Source organism: Archocentrus centrarchus, unplaced genomic scaffold (assembly GCF_007364275.1).
Source record: "Archocentrus centrarchus isolate MPI-CPG fArcCen1 unplaced genomic scaffold, fArcCen1 scaffold_30_ctg1, whole genome shotgun sequence".
Classification (NCBI taxonomy): Eukaryota; Metazoa; Chordata; class Actinopteri; order Cichliformes; family Cichlidae; genus Archocentrus; species Archocentrus centrarchus.
The window spans coordinates 1,612,348-1,634,712 of record NW_022060259.1 but is presented as its reverse complement, the minus strand read 5'-3'; the positions used below and the strand labels follow the sequence as shown (position 1 = coordinate 1,634,712).

The 22,365-nt window shown below is 41.7% G+C and overlaps 2 protein-coding genes across 4 annotated transcripts; one reads left to right on the top strand and one right to left on the bottom strand.

Annotated features, from left to right (window-relative positions):
• Window positions 1-969: 969 nt before the first annotated feature.
• wdr45 (WD repeat domain 45) lies at window positions 970-13,122 on the top strand. Of its 3 annotated transcripts, XM_030724061.1 has the most exons (12): window positions 970-1,097; window positions 1,242-1,358; window positions 3,985-4,059; window positions 4,642-4,746; window positions 8,593-8,658; window positions 9,028-9,133; window positions 9,216-9,310; window positions 9,392-9,471; window positions 9,558-9,766; window positions 10,211-10,312; window positions 10,394-10,539; window positions 12,716-13,122. In XM_030724061.1, the coding sequence occupies exons 2-12, from the start codon at window positions 1,310-1,312 to the stop codon at window positions 12,823-12,825; spliced, it is 1,143 nt and encodes a 380-aa protein (XP_030579921.1). In that variant the 5' UTR covers window positions 970-1,097; window positions 1,242-1,309; the 3' UTR covers window positions 12,826-13,122. The 3 variants fall into 3 exon arrangements, with proteins under 3 accessions (XP_030579921.1, XP_030579920.1, XP_030579922.1); XM_030724060.1 differs by having other exon boundaries at window positions 987-1,358; XM_030724062.1 differs by lacking the exon at window positions 8,593-8,658 and having other exon boundaries at window positions 987-1,358.
• A 6,751-nt stretch (window positions 13,123-19,873) lies between these two features.
• On the bottom strand, window positions 19,874-21,689 carry lage3 (L antigen family member 3). The gene is made up of 3 exons (XM_030724019.1): window positions 21,605-21,689; window positions 20,975-21,103; window positions 19,874-20,878 (listed from the first exon to the last, which is right to left on the bottom strand). Exons 1-3 carry the CDS (start codon window positions 21,634-21,636, stop codon window positions 20,764-20,766), a joined length of 276 nt encoding a protein of 91 aa, XP_030579879.1. The 5' UTR covers window positions 21,637-21,689; the 3' UTR covers window positions 19,874-20,763.
• Window positions 21,690-22,365: the final 676 nt, after the last annotated feature.

Below are 22,365 nucleotides of genomic sequence, written 5' to 3'. Positions count from 1 at the left end.
CCTCTCCAGGGCATGTATTGAATATAAAAGTGGGCTTTTTTTCTAGAAACGGTGGTAAATATTCACTTTTAACTTGTTGCTTCAATTCAGTCCTGTTCACTGGGGACAATGAAATGCAGGCAATTTCCATACAATGGGAGCAAGAACTGGAATGGTTCTTAGTTCTGCTCTGGTTGTACAGGAGAGCTGGGAGCTGTGTCACAGCCAGCTCACTCCACACAGAAACCTCTGAGTTCAAAGGACGTCATGAAAATGAGCCATCCATCCATCCATCCATTCTCTTCCACTTATCGGGGGCCAGGTTGCGGGGGCAGCAGACCGAGCAGAAAGCCCAGACCTCCCTCTTCCCAGCCACCTCCTCCAGCTTATCCAGAAGGACCCCAAGGCGTTCCCAATGCCAGCCGAGAGATATAATCTCTCCAGCGTGTCCTGGGTCTTCCCTGGGGCCTCCTACCGGTAGGACATGCCCAGAACACCTCACCCAAGAGGTGCCCAGGAGGCATCCTAGACAGATGCCTGAACCACCTCAGCTGCACCTTTTGATGTGGAGGAGCAGCGGCTCTACTTTGAGCCCCTCTTGAATGGCTGCACTCCTCAGCCACCCTATCTCCTCCACCTGGGGCAGCAACTGGTCCCTGAGCCAGAGTGGGCACTCCACCCTTTTCTGGCTGAAGACCATGGCCTCAGACTTAGAGGTGCTAATTCTCATGCTCATGAAAATGAGCTGGTTGGCTAATTTTGGGAATTTTGAGCTTCACTTTATTTGTTCGTATGGATTCCATTCACAAGCCATTGTTCACTATTTTCAGAACTTGATATGACTGTGTTTTTATTATTATTATTATTATTATTATTATTATTATTATTATTATTATTATTAATGTATCGATGTAATGCATCTGCTTAAAAATTCAAGTATTTACGTTTACTTCTTTTTAAACGAAACAGGAAGCGGAACTAAACCGGAAGCACGTGTCAGTGACGTCTTTACTCGAGAAAACAAAAACAAACCTGTGTCGCAACCTCTCCGTTGTTCTCTATCGGCGTTTTTTCGGCGCTTAAAGTCGTTCGTATCTCCCCTGCTCTGCGTCTTCGTGGTGAGACTTTACATATCTGTGCCCGCGGAGAGATAACCAGGACCCGAGCTGAGCCTGAAGTATCTCGTTGTGTTGTGCTTAAAGCGTCCAGAGGAAAATGAAGACTGCGGCCTGAACAGCCGTCCTGTTCTTTTGTCTCCTCAGACTGCCCTCCGGTTCCCGCTGCAGCTGTAGTTTGCCGGTAACAGCTCGTTAACGGAGGTTGGAGAGCCATGGCCCAGCAGAGAGGAGTAAACAGCCTGCAGTTCAACCAGGATCAGAGTAAGCTGCCTTTGTTCAGGCCTCATTTATTCAGTTTTTGCAAGTTATTATAGGCCCTAAACTAACTGGAGCTATTGAGGAGAAATATGGCGGATTTATAGACAGAGAGGTAAATAAGGGTTGAAACTTTTTATTCGGATTAATACTAAAGGGCAAACATGCACAGCCAAAAGAACAAGGTAACAATAGTTCAGATAATACAACAGAAAGGTGGTAACGGTGGTAAGAAGTCCTCTGGCTACACAAACAAAAGCCTTCAGGGGAGATGGCTTTGTGTTCTGAACTTTTCAACATAAAAGCACGCTTTCAGAAATAATGCATCTGAGGGTTTTTGTGTGTTTTATGTTTATATACAAAATCCCTGTCTTTGAAAGTTTTGGGTTAGATCGACTTGATGTTAGGAGGATTTGAATTAAATGAATTTAAATGCTTACACATCACAAAAGTGTAAATAATTAGTTTAAGTCGCACATAATAGAAACAATTTTCCTCAAATGGGAAACAATCTAACCCACAGTGCATGAAACCTTTATCATTACTACACTATTGCTGTTGAATTATTCCTGGTATAAATTGACTCAATTGACTCCATGGGATTAAAGCATCAGGGAGTTTTTAAGGCACAAGCTGCAACCATTAAGTTGACTAATATACTGTGCAATTAGCCTAAAGTTATAGTTAAGCTATATGTTTATACACATACAGAGTTAGTATGAACTATCCATTAGTTAGCTATTGTTACAATAGCTAACAGCTAAAGTTCTCACCCCGGCACAGCGTGGGGTGATCAACCACTAGCTAGACCCCTGATATGTTCCCCATCCTCCCTGCCAGTGGTCTTTGTTTGTCCTTCATGTTCGTGTCCTCTACCAGAGGCCTGGGAGCTTTAGAGTCCTGCACAGTACCTTAAGAAGAAGTCCTCTCACTAGGACTTCCTGGACAGAGATCTCTGATGTTGTTCCAGGAATCTGCTGGAGCCATTCTCCCAGTTTGGGGGTCACTGCCCCGAGTGTTCCTATTCCCACGGGGACCACTATTAACGTCACCTTCCACATCCTTTCTAGCTCTTCTCTGAGCCCTTATCCAGCTTCCCTTGTTCCTTCTTCCTGATGTTCCCATCACTTGGTATTCCTACATCTATCACTACGGCTTTTGTCCTCTGTTTGTCCACCACTACGATCTCTGGTTGGTTAGCAAACACCAGTTTGTCCATCTGTATCTGGAAGTCCCACAGGATCTGTTGTTCTCGACCGCCCTTGGAGGTATATTCCTTTTTGACCTCGGCACTTCCAGGCCATACTGTGCACAGATGTTTCTGTATACTATGTTAGTGCCTCGGTACTGTCTATTAGTCCAGCTTTGTCCAGCCATTGGTGGGACTTCTTCTATCTGCTGGTGGTACATGCCGTGCAGAGGCCTCCACGATGGTTCCTCTTCTTCATGCTCTTCTTTCTCAGGTTTCTGCTGCCTGAGGTACTCACTAAGCACATGATCATTTGTTGCCATCTTCCTGATGTATTCATGGATCTTCATTGTTTCATCCAGGATAGTGGTTCTGACACTCACTAGTCCTCGGCCTGCTTCCTTACGTTTAGCGTACAGTCTCAGGTGCTGGATTTGGGGTGAAGCCCTCCATGCATGGTAAGAAGCTTTCATGTCTTGATGTCAGTGGCTTCTGTCTCCTCCTTTGGCCAACATATTATCCCAGCAGGGATGACCGGCAGGGTGTAGGTGCTGTTTGCCTGGTTCATGTTCTTCCCATTCGGCTGACTCCTCAGGACTTGCCTTACTCTCTGCAGGTACTTGGCAGTTGCAGCTTTCCTAGCAGCCTCTTCATGGTTCCCAGACCCCAGCCTCTGTCGACCTTGGTACTTGTTGTCAGTGTCTACAGTGTTGCCTTCTGGTAGTGCAGTCCCCTCAGTTCTGTCTGCCTTCCTTCTCTTTGTTACCATTCGATGTGCTAACGTGCTATCGTACATTAAACTGCTCCCTGTATGTTGGCTCCAACAACCTGCCAGGCAGAAGGAAAACAGGAAGACCTCAGAGAAGATTCCTGGAAGTGAAGGATGACATGCAGAGGGTTGTGTGACAGAGTAGGATGCTGAGATAGGGTGAGATGGAGGCAGATGATCCACTGTGGGGCCCCAAAAGGAAACCTGCAGCATGGCTCTTCCAGACAGTGGGCCATAATCCTGTATGCACTGTGCATACTTCCTGCATCTTCTTGATAGTTTTATGACACACACAAATTTTTGGGCTGATAAATATTTATGGAACATTATCAACATTTTGTCAGTGCTGGATTTGGCTTGTCTTTTGTTTTGCAAAGCAAATAGATTGCTCATTTTTATGCTAATTATCATAAGTAGTGAAGATTTACTGAGTGCACGGGCACCAAGTCTGCTACTGTCAGTGTTACTGTTATGATGTAGAGCTGGAACTGTAGAGGCAGCACAATAGAAAAATACCTAATGTCCCCACCTTCTGGATGTGGTCCCATGGGAGGTTTATTTTTGAATTCTAAATGGCTTCAGGCAGCTAACATGTTGGATTCACTAAAGCTGAATAAGAGTGAATCATAGGTTTGAATCTTTTGTCTTCCCGTCTTCACTCTTATCGTCACCAGGCTGTTTCTGCTGTGCTATGGAAACTGGGGTCCGGATTTACAATGTGGAGCCGCTGATGGAGAAGGGCCACCTCGGTGAGTCCTCTTTCAAACAGGGTGTTTGCAGCATTTGGACAGCGTGCATTTTTCCTGGGAAGATTTCAGCAGTGCCTGGCAGATATTTCAGAGATTTAAATTCAGACTTTCTAGATATATTATTAGTATTTTTATTAACCGTTTTCAAAGGTTTTATGAATATTTTCAGACATGTTATGAGTTTATATATGTTTATATATTAAACATTCTCAGGCAGAAATATTTCAGTCAATATGTGTATACAATCATTACATTAGTCATTACATATTTATTTCCCCACATTTTACTAATATTTTAGGTGTTTCAGTAAAACACTTCATTTAGTAGCAGCCTCTAAAGTCTGTGATCTTCATGGTTCCTAGATCTGAGCTGAGTTTTTTTGACAAATTTATAATGATAGTTGCTTCAGTGAGTTGGACAAGAATTTGATCATTGCTGTTTATTGTACCTCCAGTGGCCTGATCACAGCCAGTAGCTGAAATAGCAGCCAGAACTATGACTTTTAGAACAAGAATACAAGGAAAACACGTTCTCATGCATCTTCCCCTAAAATGGACTTACATATGTGTTTGTGATTTGCAGACCATGAGCAGGTCGGCAGTGTGGCCCTGTGCTCCATGCTGCATCGATCCAACCTGCTAGCCATAGTTGGAGGTGGAGTCAATCCTAAATTCTCTGAAATATCTGGTGAGTTGGTTTAAATCAGACATGGGTATTGTACGGCTCCCAGGCTGCATCCAGCCCTTTGATTGGTCCGAGCCAGCCTGTGTGAGGTCAATAGGACATTAGGATTCAAACATAAATAAGTATGCATCATGCAGCTTGTCCCATCTCGGCCACACTTCAATAAACTCCCCATCAGAGAATGACTTACTGTTTTTTTTTTTTATTATTATTATTTTGTGGGAAATCACAATACAACTTTGTTGCTTTCATTTTGAATGTGATTGCTATTTTTTTTTTCTTACACATGTATGGAAAAAATAAAATGACACACAACATATATGCATTGGAGCAGACATTTATGAGAGATGTTTACTAGCCCAAAATATGTGAGCTCACGTTAAAAAAAGGCTGATGTAAACCAAGGACCTCTAAGTATTTATTTGCCAAAGTCAGAGGTAAAGGCGCGTGCTCGGTTTGTGGAGAGCAGATTGTTGTGCTTAAGGATTACAGTTTGAATCACAAGTACAAGAAATACAGAGAAATACAAGAACTTGACTGATGTAGAGCAGGAATGGACATCTGAACCTTTGTTAGCAAAGCTGCAAAAGTAACAAGGATGTTTTCCCAAGTTTTACACATTCAGGGATGGAGCAGTGAAGACCAGCTTTGTGATTTCCAACAAAAACCATCCTCTGATGGGGAATTCAACAAGGAGCGTTTATATGCCGAGAGAATAAAGAAGCATTTGACAATTTGGTCCTCTTCAGGCAAACGCTAACAAGATGGAGTGAGGCCATTTTGACATTTTCTCCTTGGCTCTGGGCGAGAGCTGTGATGTTCAGCCCAGTTACTCATCTTTGTAGGGTCTTTACCTTACAAAATAAAGCGCCTTGAGGCAACACTTTATGATTTTGTGCCATATATATATATATATATATATATATATATATATTAGGGGTGGGACTTTAAAGCGTTAATTTCGATTAATTAATTACGGGGAAATTAACGCGTTAAAAATTTTAACGCATTTTAATCGCACTTTGAACCGTGGAACGTTTCTCAGTGCGCGAGTTCCCGGCATACAGATTATATCGACGCACAATGTCCAAATTAGGGGCCGCATCCTGCGAAGGTCCCGGCCCACGTCTTTCGCAGCCCACGAACACCACAAAGGCCGGAAGTGAGCAGCTAGCCTTCATATCAGCTGCCGTCACCTCTGTGTAGCTCATGTCGCCTAGCAACCGTGAGTGCGAAGCACAGCTGTGTAAAAACAGCTGGTTAAACGGAGAACGAACTTTTTCTCCTTTTTGTGGTTTAATTTTAAGTCTTTAATTCAAAATAAGCTGTTAAAACAAGCATAACAACATCAAGGAATACAGCTGAGTGAATGATTAATTTCCAACTATAACAAGTGAGACATTAATGTAGAATAAAACTATCCAGTTATGATGCTGAACTTTAATTTCAGGAGTTTGCTTATCACAGGAGCACTTCCTCCCTTCGTTGGTCTGTGTAGCAGACTGGTGGGAAAATAAACAAAATTTTGAAGTTTAAGCTTATGTATATTGATTTATTCATCAACCAAACTTAAATTAATATTTATCATGTTAAATATTGAAATGCGATTAAAATGCGATTAATTTCGAGCTTGTAATTAATTCGATTAATTTTTTTAATCGAGTCCCACCCCTAATATATATATATATATATATATATATATATAGAGAGAGAGAGAGAGAGAGAGAGAGAGAGAGAGAGAGAGAGAGAGAGAGAGAGAGAGAGAGAGAGAGAGAGAGAGAGAGAGAGAGAGAGAGAGAGAGAGAGAGAGAGAGAGAGAGAGAGAGAGAGAGAGAGATAGATAGATAGATAGATAGATAGATAGATATAGATAGATAGATAGATAGATAGAGAGATAGAGAGATAGAGAGATAGAGATACAAATTGAATTGAATTGATTTTGGAGGATTTGGCAGCAGTTCGTCAATGAAAGGGACTGACAGGGAGTGATTTGTTCATGGAGGTAACTGCGTCCTTAGATAAGTTTGGGCTGAAATGGGACGAACAGGTGTTAAAACCCATGGCTAACCGAGTCTGATGGAATAATGTTGGACTTTTGATGCAGATCCAAGATAAAGTGGCTGAAAATAACCCAGAACTGAAATAGGCATTTTTGCATTGTATTGTATCAGGAGGTACTGTGTGAGTGCTAAAAAGTAACCATGTTGATGTTGTAACTTCATCAGAGCCGGAGCACTGAATCACAGACACTTTGTTGCAATTTCAGAGGAGTATGAGACTGAATATAATGACATCAGCTACCACTAAAGAGAACCCTTATTGGCTTCTCTTCGTTGGCTCCCTGTTAAATCTAGAATAGAATTTAAAATCTTTCTCCTCACCTACACGGTCTTGAATAGTCAGGCCCCATCTTATCTCAAAGACCTCATAGTGCCATATCACCCCAACAGAGCACTTCACTCTCAGACTGCTGGCTTACTTGTGGTTCCTAGGATACTTAAGAGTAGAATGGGAGGCAGAGCCTTCAGCTTTCAGGCGCCTCTTCTGTGGAACCAGCTCCCAGCTTGGATTCAGGAGACAGACACCCTCTCTATTTTTAAGATTAGGCTTAAAACTTTCCTTTATGATAAAGCTTATAGTTAGGGCTGGATCAGGTGACCCTGAACCCTCCCTTAGTTAGGCGCCAATAGGCCTTCTGGGGGGTTCCCATGATGCACTGAGTGTTTCTTTTCAGTCACCTCTTTTCACTCTGTTTATACCCCACTCTGTATTCAATCATTATTTATTATTAATCTCTGTCTCTCTTCCACAGTGTGTCTTTTGTCCTGTCTCTCTCCCCTCACAGCAGATGACCCCCCCTCCCTGAGCCTGGATCTGCTGGAGGTTTCTTCCTGTTAAAAGGGAGTTTTTCCTTCCCACTGTCATGTGCTTGCTCATAGGGGGTGTCTGCGTTACAATAAGAAGTAAAAAGAGTATGGACCTCATAGCAGAAATTCCTGAGTTTATGTTTAGTACATTTCAAGGCCCTCAGATGCAGAATAGAAGACCGTTCTTGCATTTGCTGCTGATCTGCCTGTCCTTTACATTTCCATCACTGATGTTGAACCTGACTGAAATGTTCAAGTCCAAAACAGGCCAGAGTTCTCTCACTGAAGAAAAAAGTGCTGTGCATTTTGTTGACAGTTGTTTTTGGAAATGTTGAGTAGTAATGAAAATGTTGCCGTTCTATCTCAGTGGTTGAGCAGATGCACGTATGCCTTGCAGCTGAAATGCAGCAGCATGGGTTTGAGTCTGGCCCTTTGCGGTGTACCTTCCCCCGGTCTCTCTCCCAGCTTTCCTGTTTACGCTGCACTGCTGAACTCTCAAATATGGGCAAAAAGTCTTGAATCTTTTTTTTTTTTAAATTGCAGTTTTTACTGTGCCTATTTCTGACTTTCGTTACCTAATTGTAACATCTGCTCTTAGCAGTAGCAATTTATAAACAGATAAAAATCAATGAAGCAGAATTGAGTTCAGTTTATTGGTGCAGCCCTCCACAACAGTCCCTGGGTTCCCCCTGCGTGTTCACATGAAATGGGTGGTGTTAGCAGCATCTGACCAATCTAAAAGTGTCGCTTCATGGAGCCTGTGACTTTTCTTCCACAGAAAATGATTCCTATAAGTGCCGCCTACTACAGAAATGGAATAGAATAGTCCTTTATTGTCACTGTGTATAGCAAAATGAAATTGTGGGTGCTCCACCCAAGACGTAGTCAAGTTTCTGTGCACTCAGATAGTAAGTGTAACACTGAATACTGCATTTGCAGAGACACTCATTTCTTTTGCCTCCTTAACTGTTTTTTTGCAAAGGGCGTTTTTGGCGTACAAAACTCCACTGTGTGAGGCAGGGGCAAACGGAAAGCGCCGGAGACAAGGGTGAGGTATTTGACATGGGGGCAGCGGGGCCATATAACAGAACTATAGGTCTATGATAAATAAGTAAAGTGACAGCAAGTGTTCTGAGTTAATACCAGTTATCCATCCCCTTATGTAAAATTATAACTGTCTAAATCAGTCAGCATCAATATGTGACTGTTTCTTCATGCTGAAAGTGAGAAATAAACTCCCTCCTTTCTTTGCTTGTTTGTGCTTTATGGACGGTGGATAACCTCCTCTCCCACCCGACAGTAATGCCAAAGGGGGACGATTGGACTGCGTAGCAAATCACCCAGCCCTGTTTAGCATCTCTTTGCTGTCATTTTCTGTCTGCTTGGCCACTGACTGAAAACAGCCCCTTTGTTTCAGTGTTGGTCTGGGACGACGCTCAAGAGTCACGAGACCCTAAAGACAAGCTGGCGCTGGAATTCACCTTCACCAAACCTGTTCTTGCTGTCCGCATGAGACACGACAAGTGAGTTTGTCATCACCTCACACTCAGACTGTATATGTCATTGAACTGTCAAAATGATAGTTACTGTCTTTGTTCCCTGTAGGATCATCATTGTGTTGAAGAACAGGATCTATGTGTACAGTTTTCCAGACAACCCTGTCAAGCTTTTTGAGTTTGACACCAGAGATAACCCCAAAGGTCACTGCTTGTGTAGAGCTCTTTTTTCCATTGCAGCATCCTGCCTGGCATTTTAAATACATTGAAGTCTTTTTTTTCCAGGTCTGTGCGATTTGTGTCCCAGTTTGGAAAAACAGCTACTGGTCTTCCCGGGTCATAAATGTGGCAGCCTGCAGCTGGTTGTAAGTTGCACAGAAACCGTTTCTTCTGAATAAAATGTTCAGGTAGTAAAAGCTGGAGTCTAATGTGTTTTTGTTTTATTTTTCAGGACCTGTCCAACACCAAACCTGGCACATCATCTGCCCCTTTTACCATCAATGCCCATCAGAGCGAGATTGCCTGCGTGGCGCTCAACCAGCCCGGCAGCGTGGCCGCTTCAGCCTCTCGCAAAGGAACTCTCATTCGCCTGTTCGACACGACAACCAGGGACAAACTGGTGGAGCTGCGCAGAGGAACGGACCCTGCCACTCTTTACTGGTACACACTCAAGTAGTAAACGGGTAGTGCACGGGTGATCCAAAATACGACTGCTCTGCACAGCCTGCAACCTGCCCGGTTCTCCGCGCGCTCCGTCACACACTCCCCCATTCAGCGATTTGTCTTTTATCTAACTGCAGTCCTCTTTATATTTAATTATCAGTTGCATCCAGCTAGCTCTGGCTCATGTTATAATACAAGCTGCTAGGCAATACCATGACTGTTGTTTCACATTCATTTCTATGGGGTCAAAGTGATGTTCTCAGCAGCTCTAAGCACAAGTGGTCATAGTTTCTTTTTCTTTGTATTCAACACACCCAAAAAATTTATTCTGTATGATGAATAAACCTATTTTAGGAAAAGTCATGAAATATGAGATGATGGGTTTTAATTTAACAGCTACATGATTTTTAAAACGATACTTCTTGTTTTTCATTCTTTCAGCATCAACTTCAGCCACGACTCGTCCTTCTTGTGTGCCTCCAGTGACAAAGGCACAGTTCACATCTTTGCACTCAAAGACACCAAACTCAACCGTCGCTCTGCGTAAGAACACCTTCTGCTAATTATGTCCCGTTCATACCCCCCATACAGTCCTGAATGCCACTGCTCCTCTTCCTCCCACAGGCTGGCACGTGTCGGGAAGGTGGGTCCTGTGATTGGTCAGTACGTGGACAGCCAGTGGTCACTGGCCAGCTTCACTGTGCCTGCTGAGTGCGCCTGTATCTGTGCTTTTGGAAAGAATACTTCCAAGAATGTCAACTCAGTCATCGGTGAGGGGAAAAGTCTAAATCTAAATGTTTCCTTTTGTCATATACAAAACGCTGCGCTGAAATAGTTGTCACTGAAATTCAAACCTAGCATGTTATGGCTGGCTCATTCACTGCATAACAAAGGAGGGAGAGCCACAAAGTAACAATTTTCACTAAGTCAGTATTTGAGGAAAAGTGAACAAACAAAAACTAGGATAACTACGACTTTCCAGGAAGGGAGATCCTTCGTGGAATAAACCAACCTGTATGGGCTCTCAAGCAGGTTAAAAAATGGACTGGTTCTTATTTAGTGCTTTTCTACTCTGCATGTGTGCTCAGAGTGCTTTATACAACATGCCTCCTTCACACACACACATTCATACAGTTTTCTTCTACATCTAAGTTCTTTCTATTCAACATTCACACTCTGATGAACACATCAGCAGTGGTTCAGAATCTTAAGAGTTTCTACAGTTCAATAAAATGGACACATTTGTAAGTTTATATGCTTTACATCCTCCCATTCATCATTCTTCCATTCACATAGTTGTGGAGTCCCTAGTCAGTAAGCACAGCAGCACATCATCATCTTAGATGATTGAATCCAGCTTCGCTAATCTGATTCACTTGCAGCAGAGACCAAGTTCAGCTGTTCCTGGACCACCCTGCTGATGAAGGACCTTATCTCATAATGGAAAACTATTGTTATCTGGCAGGCCAGGACACGAGCATATTTCATAATGGGGTGTAAAGATATGTGTATTCAGCCTGAACTGTTTGGTAGAGGATGTTCATTTCAGGATAAGACTTCCTCACTTCAGGGTGAAATCTGTGCTTCACCTCCTAAAACAAATGCTTGTGTTTATAAGTCTTGGATAAAGTAGTGACTCAAACCACAGGTTTGAATCATCCTGACAGAGAAACAGCCAACCCAGCTGAATATGCAGATCCCCCATTTATTTCTATATTCTCATTGGATTAAAGCCAGATCATCGGGTGAACCCTGCTTACTCTGAAAGGTTTTGGGGCAGATGATAGTTTGATGAGATTTATAACTTTGCAATATAAAAACACATTTTGTCACTTTAAGAGCACTTGGATTCTTGTGTAGTTACTCTATTTTGGCCATGTTTCTGTCACTTAGACTTCACACCTTTAGTTCTCATATAGTGTGACTCACAGATCCACTCAAGGCCAGGCAAGTAGCATTTACATAGTCAGGAAATGCCTCCCTCACTTTCAGGCTCTCAGCTGTAAACATAAAATTTGTTCCTCGGCTCAGTAACTCCATCGATCTACAGAGCAAGGTTCTTCCTTCAACCGCGGCTCAGCTAGTGATGCTCGTCTGACTCTAGCTAAAACTGCTGATAAAGAATTATCACAGACAAACCGCTAATTTACACTGAGCTACTCTCACCCACTGACTTTAAGCCACAGACCCTCATCAACCCTCCGTCCTGGTTGTTTTGTTCTGTCTGCTCATCTTCAAGACAGGAGTGAAAACTATTCAGCGTTCACATCATTGTGATTGGCCCTAAAATCTCCCCATTTCCCCCCCCCCCCAGGTTCATAGGCAAAAAAAAATAAATAAATAAATACAGGTAGACCTGAATATTTACATTTTAAAGTACGAGGCAAGAATTTAAAAATTTTCTGTCATCCACATGAACAGTCGACATGCTGGTTCAGTCCTGTTATGTTTCCCTGTTCATTAATGGAAACACTGCACAGAACGTGATGATGCAGCAAATCATTTTTAAAAGGCTGATTCTTGAGTTTATTTCTGCTGGCTGTGCCAGTATGATGATACATGTGTCATGTAACACAAACATAATCCAGAACACAACTCCCACAGTAACCTTTCTGAAAACAGTCAAAATATAATAGTGAAAATATTACACTCGCAGTGTAAGTGAGCTTTCATTCAAACTGAATAAAGTGTTTGTTATATCAGAGCTTTCCTCAGCCTTGTTCTCTGGGACGGGCTCCAGATGTGTCATTTTGTCCAGCCAACCATCTGCAACATTAAAGTGGCAGAAATGTAAGAGCAGGAAAAGCAACAGATGACGTGCTTCACTTGAGAGATATGAAGTATTTTTTTATTATTATTAAAATATAACAAAAAGCTACAGTGCTACAGTCTGTGCCTTTAAAAAAAAGGAATGAGGTCATTGTAGTTTTGCTTTGTCTCCTGCAGCCATATGTGTGGATGGGACCTTCCATAAGTACGTGTTCACCCCTGATGGAAACTGCAATCGAGAGGCCTTCGATGTGTATCTGGACATATGTGATGATGACGACTTTTAAGGCCACACAGAGAAACCAGTTAAAATGTGGAAAACCAGGATTATGAATGGAAACAGACTGATTTTAATAAATTGTTCTCTGCTGAGAAGACGGCCGAGGAATACAGACTTAATGTAAAAAGTCTCTCATATGAAGTTTTATGCAGAATCAGTTTTACCTACAAGTGTATAGCAGTGTGAATATAAGGTTTTCTATTGGCTCTTAACTGTAAACCATCACTTTGACTGGTTCATGTTATATGATAAAAAATGTATGTGTTGTATTCAATGTGTAATTAAAATCACACTGAAATTTAAATTCATTTTTCTAAGAATTCAGAACATAAATACCTGTTATCTGTTTACTGACATTCACTGATGTGTGCTGCACATTTCGTAGCATAAATAGCACTGAGAGGCCAGAGGTGATGCAGCTTCTGATAGTCTGGCAACAACTATTATGCTGTGTTTTACAGTCACTGCACACTAGTATCCCTCAGCTAGCAAGTAGCATTTGTAGGCTGTACTCTGGTATCCCAAGCAATAGCCCATTGTTGTGTGTCTCTGTGTGTTATCCCTGCAACAGGCTGGCGACCTGTCCAGGCTGTACCCTGCCTCTGCCCTATGGCAGCAGGGATAGGTGCCCCCTGTGACCCTGATTTGGATAGGCTGAAGAAAATAGTGTACAGTAAGAAAATCAAAGAAAAAAATGGTAACACTGCTGTCAATTTTTTACTTTTTTTTTTTTAACTCTTTTATACACAACTATATGCCATCCACCCATCAACCTTCTTCATCACATCCAGTTCATGATTGCAGGGAGGCTGTAGCCTATCACAGCAGCAAGTGATAGGCTACAGAAAAAGCCCACACAATCACAGGGAGAACAAGTCGCTAGCTGTTCAAACTCAGAACCTTCTTGCCATGAGGTTAGTATGATATATTAATTTTGGTGCTATCAGTGTAGCCATAAATGTGAAAGTCAATAAAATTTTATTTATGTAGCACCAAATAATAACAAACAGCTGCCTCAAGGTGCTTTCTGTTGAAAACCCCAACAATAAAATATAATCCCCTGTGAGCAGCACTTGGTGACAGGTGAAGGAAAAACTCCCTTTTAACAGGAAGAAACCTCCAGCAGAACCAGGCTCAGGGAGGGGGGGTCATCTGCTGAGAGGGGAGAGAGACAGAGATTAATAACTAATTAAATGCAGATTGGGGTATAAACAGAGTGGAAAAAGAGGTGAGTGAAGAAAGTGCATCATGGGAACCCCTGACCAGAGCAGGCCTATAGCAGCATAACTAAGGGATGGTTCACGGTCACCTGATCCAGCCCTAACTATAAGCTTTATCAAAATGGAAAGTTTTAAGCCTAATCTTAAAAATAGAGAGGGTGTCTGTCTCCTGAATCCAAGCTGGGAGCTGGTTCCACAGAAGAGGGGCCTGAAAGCTGAAGGCTCTGCCTCCCATTCTACTCTTAAGTATCCTAGGAACCACAAGTAAGCCAGCAGTCTGAGAGCGAAGTGCTCTGTTGGGGTGATATGGTACTATGAGGTCTTTGAGATAAGATGGAGCCTGATTATTCCATTATCCCTGTTAAAAGGGAGTTTTTCCTTTCCACTGTCGCCAAGTGCTGCTCATAGGGGGTCGTTTTGACTGTTGGGTTTTCTCTGTATTATTGTAGGGTCTTTACCCATAATACAAAGCGCCTTGAGGCGACAGTTTGTTGTGATTTGGCGCTATATAAATAAAATTGAATTGAATTGAATTGAATTATTCAAGACCTTGTAGGTGAGGAGAAGGATTTTAAATTCTATTCTAGATTTAACAGGGAGCCAATGAAGGGAAGCCAATAAGGGTTCTCTTTAGTGGTAGCTGATGTCATTATATTCAGTCTCATACTCCTCTGAAATTGCAATAAAGTGTGATTCAGTGCTCCGGCTCTGATGAAGTTACAACATCAACATGGTTACTTTTTAGCACTCACACAGTACCTCCTGATACAATACAATGCAAAAATGCCTATTTCAGTTCTGGGTTATTTTCAGCCACTTTATCTTGGATCTGCATCAAAAGTCCAACATTATTCCATCAGACTCGGTTAGCCATGGGTTTTAACACCTGTTCGTCCCATTTCAGCCCAAACATATCTAAGGACGCAGTTACCTCCATGAACAAATCATGTGTATTAGATAAATATGATTCAAACCACTGCAGTGCAGCACCTTTAATAACTATAGTATGCTCTAATCTCTTTAATAAAATGTTATGGTCAACAGTATCAAAGCTGCACTGAGGTCCAACAGGACAAGAACAGAGATGAGTCCACTGTCAGAGGCTCTAAGAAGATCATTTGTAACCTTCACTAATGCTGTTTCTGTACTGTGATGAATTCTGAAACCTGACTGAAACTCTTCAAATAAACCGTTCCTCTGCAGATGATCAGTTAGCTGTTTTACAACTACTCTTTCAAGAATCTTTGAGAGAAGAGGAAGGTTGGAGATTGGCCTATAATCAGCTAAGACAGCTGGGTCAGTGATGGCTTTTTAAATGTGAAAGGATTGAAGGTGCAGCACCTAATTATTGTGTACATATCCTTCCTGGCATTCACTGATTTCATGTTTACTGAGGCTTTTACAAATAAATACCTTAGATTGCTTCCTTACTTTGTAGTCTAACCTGCAGGTAATCAATCCCCAGCGGAGGTGTTTTTATTCTACAGGTGCTCCACCAGGTGTAGCAGTTCCTTCTTACACCCCATCATTTGTTAAACCTTTGCAGCACCCATCGTACCTCCACTTGTGCAGCAGAATCTACTCTGACATTTTAAACACTAAACTGTGTCCTTGCCCTCACACTGATACTGACACATCCAAGGTTTGCTTTTAGCTTTTGTTGTTTCACCATAGCAGGTTACATTCAGCTTTTACAGGCACTTGTCATTTGTGTGAGTGGGATGATGTTTAAATGTCAGCGATGGTGAGTCACTTGTTTAAAAGCAAACCTGATAAAATGCACTTTTAATATGTTTTGTGGTCTCCATTGTCATGGTTTAAATAAATTTGTTTTACTGAGTGGTACTAAAGTGTCTGCTACTGCAAGTCCAAATGGAATATTTCACTTTCATAATACCTGATATGGTATTTTTCAAAGTAAGAGTGATCACACTATATGAACAGGCTGCAGAAACATTAAAATGCCATTTTTGATGGGGATAAATGTTGGATCTCTGTATTATACCAAGCTTTTAAAAATATGTGGAATTTGGGTTTTTATTGTACAACATGTCTGTGCACTGGAGGCTCTTAAACCGCATCTTCATTATCTCACTCTTCTGGACTTAATTTTCTTCTTTTCCATGCACCGCCCAAAAATCCTCAGACATCATTGCCACCGTTCCTCTTGCTGACGGTAATAAGAGCACATTAATCAAAGTGAAGAGGAGATCAGAAGAGATGCATGAGAGGTGATAAAAGGCTCCTAGGAATGAGTCTATACAACTCAAAAGCTTTATCTATTTAAATCTGGCCAACCTCCTGTTCAAGGTCATCTTGAATTCCTGGCTGCTGTTTTTAGATCATAGAAGAAGAAGTACTGTTATGCCCCTTTCTATTTGTCTCTCGTCACTTAAAATGTTGATCCTATAATGTGATTTTCATTTTCGGAGTGGGGACAAAGTCACAGAGCGGCAAATCTGCATATAGAGCAGGTGATAAAGACTGTGTCGCTCTGGTTGTGTTCATAATACGCAGTTCAGATTATTTCCTCTGACTGTTCTCATTCAGCACCTTAGGACATACAGAACGCCACATCTCAGCCTGGTGGGGAAAAACATGCATGTCCTGTCACACTCTTTGTCCTGGCTGAGAAACTGTGGACTTTTCATTTGAAATCTGCTTGGTTATAGACAGAGACCCTGCATATGTAATGTGATGATTGCAAATCTGATAGCCACAGTGAAAATCACAGTGCACACAGTGCAAGTGTGGGATTTGCAGAGTGGTCTAAAAATAGCAGCCACATTGGAAGCTGCTGTGAGAATATAACCTTAAACAGGTGATCAGGAGAATTTAAATCAAATTTACAGGATATGCAGTATAATATGCAGGTATTGCACATACAGCCCAACACAAATGATGACTGCATCAACTTTTAGGCAAATATGATGAGTATGTTAAAAATAAGCTGAATGTGCCTGGGAGAACCTCTGTTAGTCGCTGAGTGAATGTGAAGCTAATTAACTATCTAGATAGCTTAGCTTTGATAGCTAAACTCAGCGATGATGATTTCACTGATGTCCACTTTATGGTCTCCACCTCCACAGCCAAAAAAGACAACTGCCACTTTTTTATACAGTCTGTGGCATATCTCAAGTAAAGTCAGTGATCACTAGTTGATTGACATAAAATTAAAATGCTGCTATTAAATATTTAATCCTATGCCTCGCACTTTCTGGCTCCAGCTGGTTAAATGTGAACATTAGCTGCTTTTCTGTGTCGTATTAGACAGTGAAAGACAAACACAGCATGCTGCCAATAGAAGCAGCTTTGTTTCCTCCCAGTCAGCCTCTGCACTCACACATCCTCATATATTGCTCCTTTTCCTGCAGGGGGCCTCGGTAATGAACATTAATGCACACTCAGATACAAAATACACATACAGCTCATACATGCTAGTTACTGTTCACATCATTTTCCAAAAAAAGCCGGCCTGTTCTTTAAGGTCAAGCCAAAGCAGCTCAATCTGATTTACATCCACACTTTGATTCGGTCTCTCCAAAATTATTTTTGATTGCAACATTTTAAATTCAAATGAATATGCACTCACTGCCATCAGTGTTTAGTTTTTTTAGCCTGTTCCATGAACTGCAGGCTTGACCAAGCAGAGGTCAAGAAAGGTCAATTAATAACTCAGGAGTCACTGATCGAAATAGCTTTGTTATTGCCTTAATTAATGCACTGTTCTTGATTAAGGCACCTACAGGGAGCATAAATCCATCTACACCCATGAGGGTCCACATGAATTAAATAATGCTTTAATTAATGCTTTTTCATGCATGAAGTCATGCATAAATTCATGAGGCTCCCTTACACTTAAGTGTCAATGTAAATTGTTTTTATTGCCTGTTAATGAATTAATTGTAATTTAGTCTGTTTATTTATTCATTGATTAATTTATGACCACATTTATCACATTTCTTTTTGTTTAATGAAATCATTACTACTAATTCTGTGACTGTGACTTTGTAGGATTCAGAGTAAAGTGTTTTTAAACTCCTGGGCCTTTGGTGCAGCGCCTCAGTTAATCCTCTGCTGAAACACGGCAACTTTCTTCTGACAGAGCAACGTTTGAGCTGCAGGTAGCTGTGCAGCCTGTGCTCACAGGTCATTCAATTCAATAATCTCAGATTCAACAAATAGTCCCTTCAAGGTGCTTTATATTGTGGGTAAAGACCCTACAAGCACTTGGCGACAGTGTGAAGGAAAAACTCCCTTTTAACAGGAAGAAACCTCCAGCAGAACCAGGCTCAGGGAGGGGGGGTCATCTGCTGTGACCAGCTGGGGGTGAGGGAGGGAGGCAGGACAAAAGACACACTGTGGAAGAGAGCCAGAGATTAATAATAACTACTGTAATAATTAAATGCAGAGTGGGGTATAAACAGAGTGAAGAAGAAACACTCAGTGCATCATGGGAACCCCCACCCCTCACATGATCCAGGCCTAAGTTTACGCTTGATCAAAAAGGAAAGTTTTGGTAGTGTGTAGCATTTGTGCAGAAAATGTATGGTAAATATTAGGAACACAAGCAGGAGATACTTGAGGTAGAAGTCTGTGATGATGTCACTGAAGAACTTGCTGTTGTAGGCACTCTGTCACTGTATGACATCCACAAGCAGAAAAAAATGCCTTAGCCTTTGGCTCAGAGGAACTTGTCTGTAGACTAAACTCATAATTTGAAACTTTGAGCATGTTTATTATGAACCTCCTCTTTTGTAATCTGTATGAGCAGAGCAGAATACAATGAAGCTGGAGTTCTTTTCTCTCTCTGACCTAATACCTAAAGCCTCTGTGACTGCTACTTTCAGCTGTCACAGGTGTGTGTGTGTGTGTGTGTGTGTGTGTGTGTGTGTGTGTGTGTGTGTGTGTGTGTGTGTGTGTGTGTGTGTGTGTGTGTGTGTGTGTGTGTGTGTGTGTAAAAAGCAGAACATATCGTCCTTACAATCATATTCTCCAGTTAATAAACTGTATCTTAGACACAGAAACCTCAGTTTGTCTGTGACAGGACTCATAATTATTGTAGGGTCTTTACCTTACAATATTAAGTGCCTTAAGGCACAACTCTTTGTTGTGATTGGGGGCTATATAAATTAAACTGAATTTAATTGAGGAGCTGCTACATAAATGTGCTTATTGTTATTAGGTTGGGATGTTGACTAAGGACTAGTCATGTAGCACCCCCTGCTGGTCTTGCATGATTCTGCTTCTTCTTTCAGCTGCTCCAGTTGCCACAACAGATCATCCTCCTCTGTCACACCAACCCTCTGCATGTCCTCCTTCACCACATCCATGAACCTCCTCTGAGGTCTTCCTCCGTTCCTCCTGCCTGCCTGGCAGCTCCATATTCAACATCCTTTATCCAGTATATCCAGTATCCCTCCTCTGCACATATCCAAACCTCCTCAGCCTAGCCTCTCTAACTTTGTCTCCATACTGTTAAACCTGAGCCGTCCGACTCATTTCTAATCTTGTCCATCCCGGTCACTCCCAGAGACAACCTGACTATCTTCAGTTCTGCCTTCTGACTTTTTGTTCATCATAGCAGGTCTCACTACCTACTTGTATCCTTCTATCTTTCTGTCACAAATCACCCGACACTCGTCTCCACCCGCTCGACCCTGTACAAAGGTGCTACAGTATGTATGTATGTCTGTACCAGTCCATCTTCCACTGTGTACTGAGACTGATTTTCAGGTCACACTCAGAAGGAGGGAGGAGATGAGGAGGCACAAATGAGTGAAATGAGAAAAGCCTGTTTGGTCTTTGTGGAAACATTTATTGACATGAATACGTTTCCAAGCCTTTTAGTATAAAATATATCCATCACAACTTATAGCGCCTAAAAATAACTTAAAACAGTAAAACCAAATCTGTACCCCAAAGGGACCTTTGAACAGCTGTGAAAAAATGAGCCAAAAAGTTCAAATTTTTACAAAATTCTATCAATCTGATGATCTAGAGCTCAAACCTGACAGATCACTGGACACAGCTTTTTTTAATTCATTGAATTTAGTCTCGGTTTCCTGTCACTCACTCATGCTGTTTGGATGAGAAAGCTTTATATGAACACACGTTCAATGAGAGTATCCTTCTAGCTGTCCACTTTCAAAACAGTAAATTTATCATTGCCTGTGAGGAACAGTTCAGGAACATCTGAGAATTGTAGCTACAAAAACAGATGTTACACTTCCCAGTGGGCAGTGCACTAGTCCTCGTGAGTTTCAGGAACCAAGGACAACATTTTAACAACATGATCAATGTTGTGCTCTTATCTTCAGTGGATATAATGTAACACTACAACATAAGAATATCAACAATCCACTCTAAGACTAGACTTTACCATAGGCTACATTTTATTTCTATTGGGTACAATTTCTAAATATTTGTAAAATCATACATTTTGTATTTTTGAAAAGAATTCCTTTGCTCTAAATCCCATCCAATAACTTGTATGTGAATATGTTTCAAAGCACAGCTGTAGAGGTTCTTTAACTGAAAGCTTGCCCCCTCTGTACACAGTGAAACCTGGTTGAAGTGGAGCTATCTGGGGTGACGGTTGTTTAAGCTTATTTAATCAACCTTCACAGTTCCAGTTTGTAGCACCTGAGTTAGGTCCGAGGATCAAAAACGCCATAGGCCAGTGAAAGGATCAAAAAAGAGAGTCCCAAATCACTCGTGATGAATCACATGGCAACAGGTGGACCAAACATGTCCATGGTCTCCATGACAAGTGACAGATGATCCAGAAACGAGTTCACCGACACCCGAAGGATTCGGGCTTCATCAGCACTCCACCTCCTGAAACACAGCAACAAAGTGTCAGTGAAAAAGGCCACAGGCCTCAATGCTCTGCATGAATCAGGCTGAAAATGAGCGAAGAGCAGATTATCGTACACGGAGAGTGTGCTCCCAGACACTGTAATCACTTTGCTTATGCCACCTTTCCGGGGCTCTCGGTCCGGAGACAGGGACCGCAAAGCAATGGTAGCCTCATGGGATGATGGAAAGGGAACTTCCAGAGAGCTGCATGAGGGTCAAGGAAGACTGAAGGACCTCAATGAGGCTGGGTGGCAGCCTCAGAAAGAAATCTTTTTTAACTTAAATTTAACTTAAATTCATCAGTGTCAACCTCTGATGAAAATAAATTTTAAAAATACAATGAATTTTATATTTTTAAACACAAAAATGAAATAAATTCACCCTTTCTGTGAGTTTTAGCACTAACTGCTTCTGTAGTAACTGTTCTCTGCCTTTAGAGGTGACCACTACTGTATAATGAACTCGCTGCAGGTAAATACAACTGTGTCCACACCTGAGAACTTGTACTTGTCCTAAAAACTCTGCCCCTTTCAAAAGTACATAAACCCTGTAGTACCAACAACACTGACAGATCCCTCAGTGAGACACACTAACACACACAGCCCGCAGGACAAAGCACACAAACAGCCGCAGCCCTTTCATATAAACGTCGATGCGGCGAATATGGTGAGCGCTTTCAGACAGCACACTAAAATAAAAGGATACAACTCCAGCTTGCCTGTTCCATCCGTCGCCATTGTTGTGTTGAAGTTAAGCGAGTGAACCGGAAACGGAAACGTTTCCTTTGAGAGGGGCGGGAAGGACGATGAAGGGGCACTGCTTCCCCCAGCGGCAGTGTGCAGTATTACAATAGCAACGCACAGCGCATGCGTACAGTGTACTACTAATCACGGGTATTATAAAACTAAACTTAAAACTAACTAAACTGGGTGTGACCAACACTTTAGTTCATAAAATAAAAATGAAAGATAGACTTTTGCAAAATAACAACAGTAATAAAACAAATGTTATCATTCACTTACAAAATTAAACTCTTCTTCTGCCTTTAACAGAAACCAGTGTGAGGAGGTGCTCTGAGAGTATTTGCATGAAGACATGTCAAGTGTCCATCCCGGGACAGGCTCTGCATGTATAAAGCCGCCAGTCTGAATAAATAAGGCTCAAAGAATGCCGACTTTTCCCAAAACTAAGTTTTTAAACGCTCCCCTCTCCCATCCCCACTGGAAGTTAAACTTCTCCCACAGATGCATGTGTCCTTGTTATAATGTCCTTGCTAAGTCTGCTGCTCCTTCATCCAACCAAAATGTTTTTTTATATATATATTTAAGAAGGACGTTTTCTGCTCAGATGTTACATTTTTGCATATTTCTCTTTTTTTCTAATCCTTTTTGCTAATAGACCTGTTTCACAGCAGAGATTTGGACTTGTCGGGATTATTGCAGGTTTATTTATGATGGCTGGTTGGT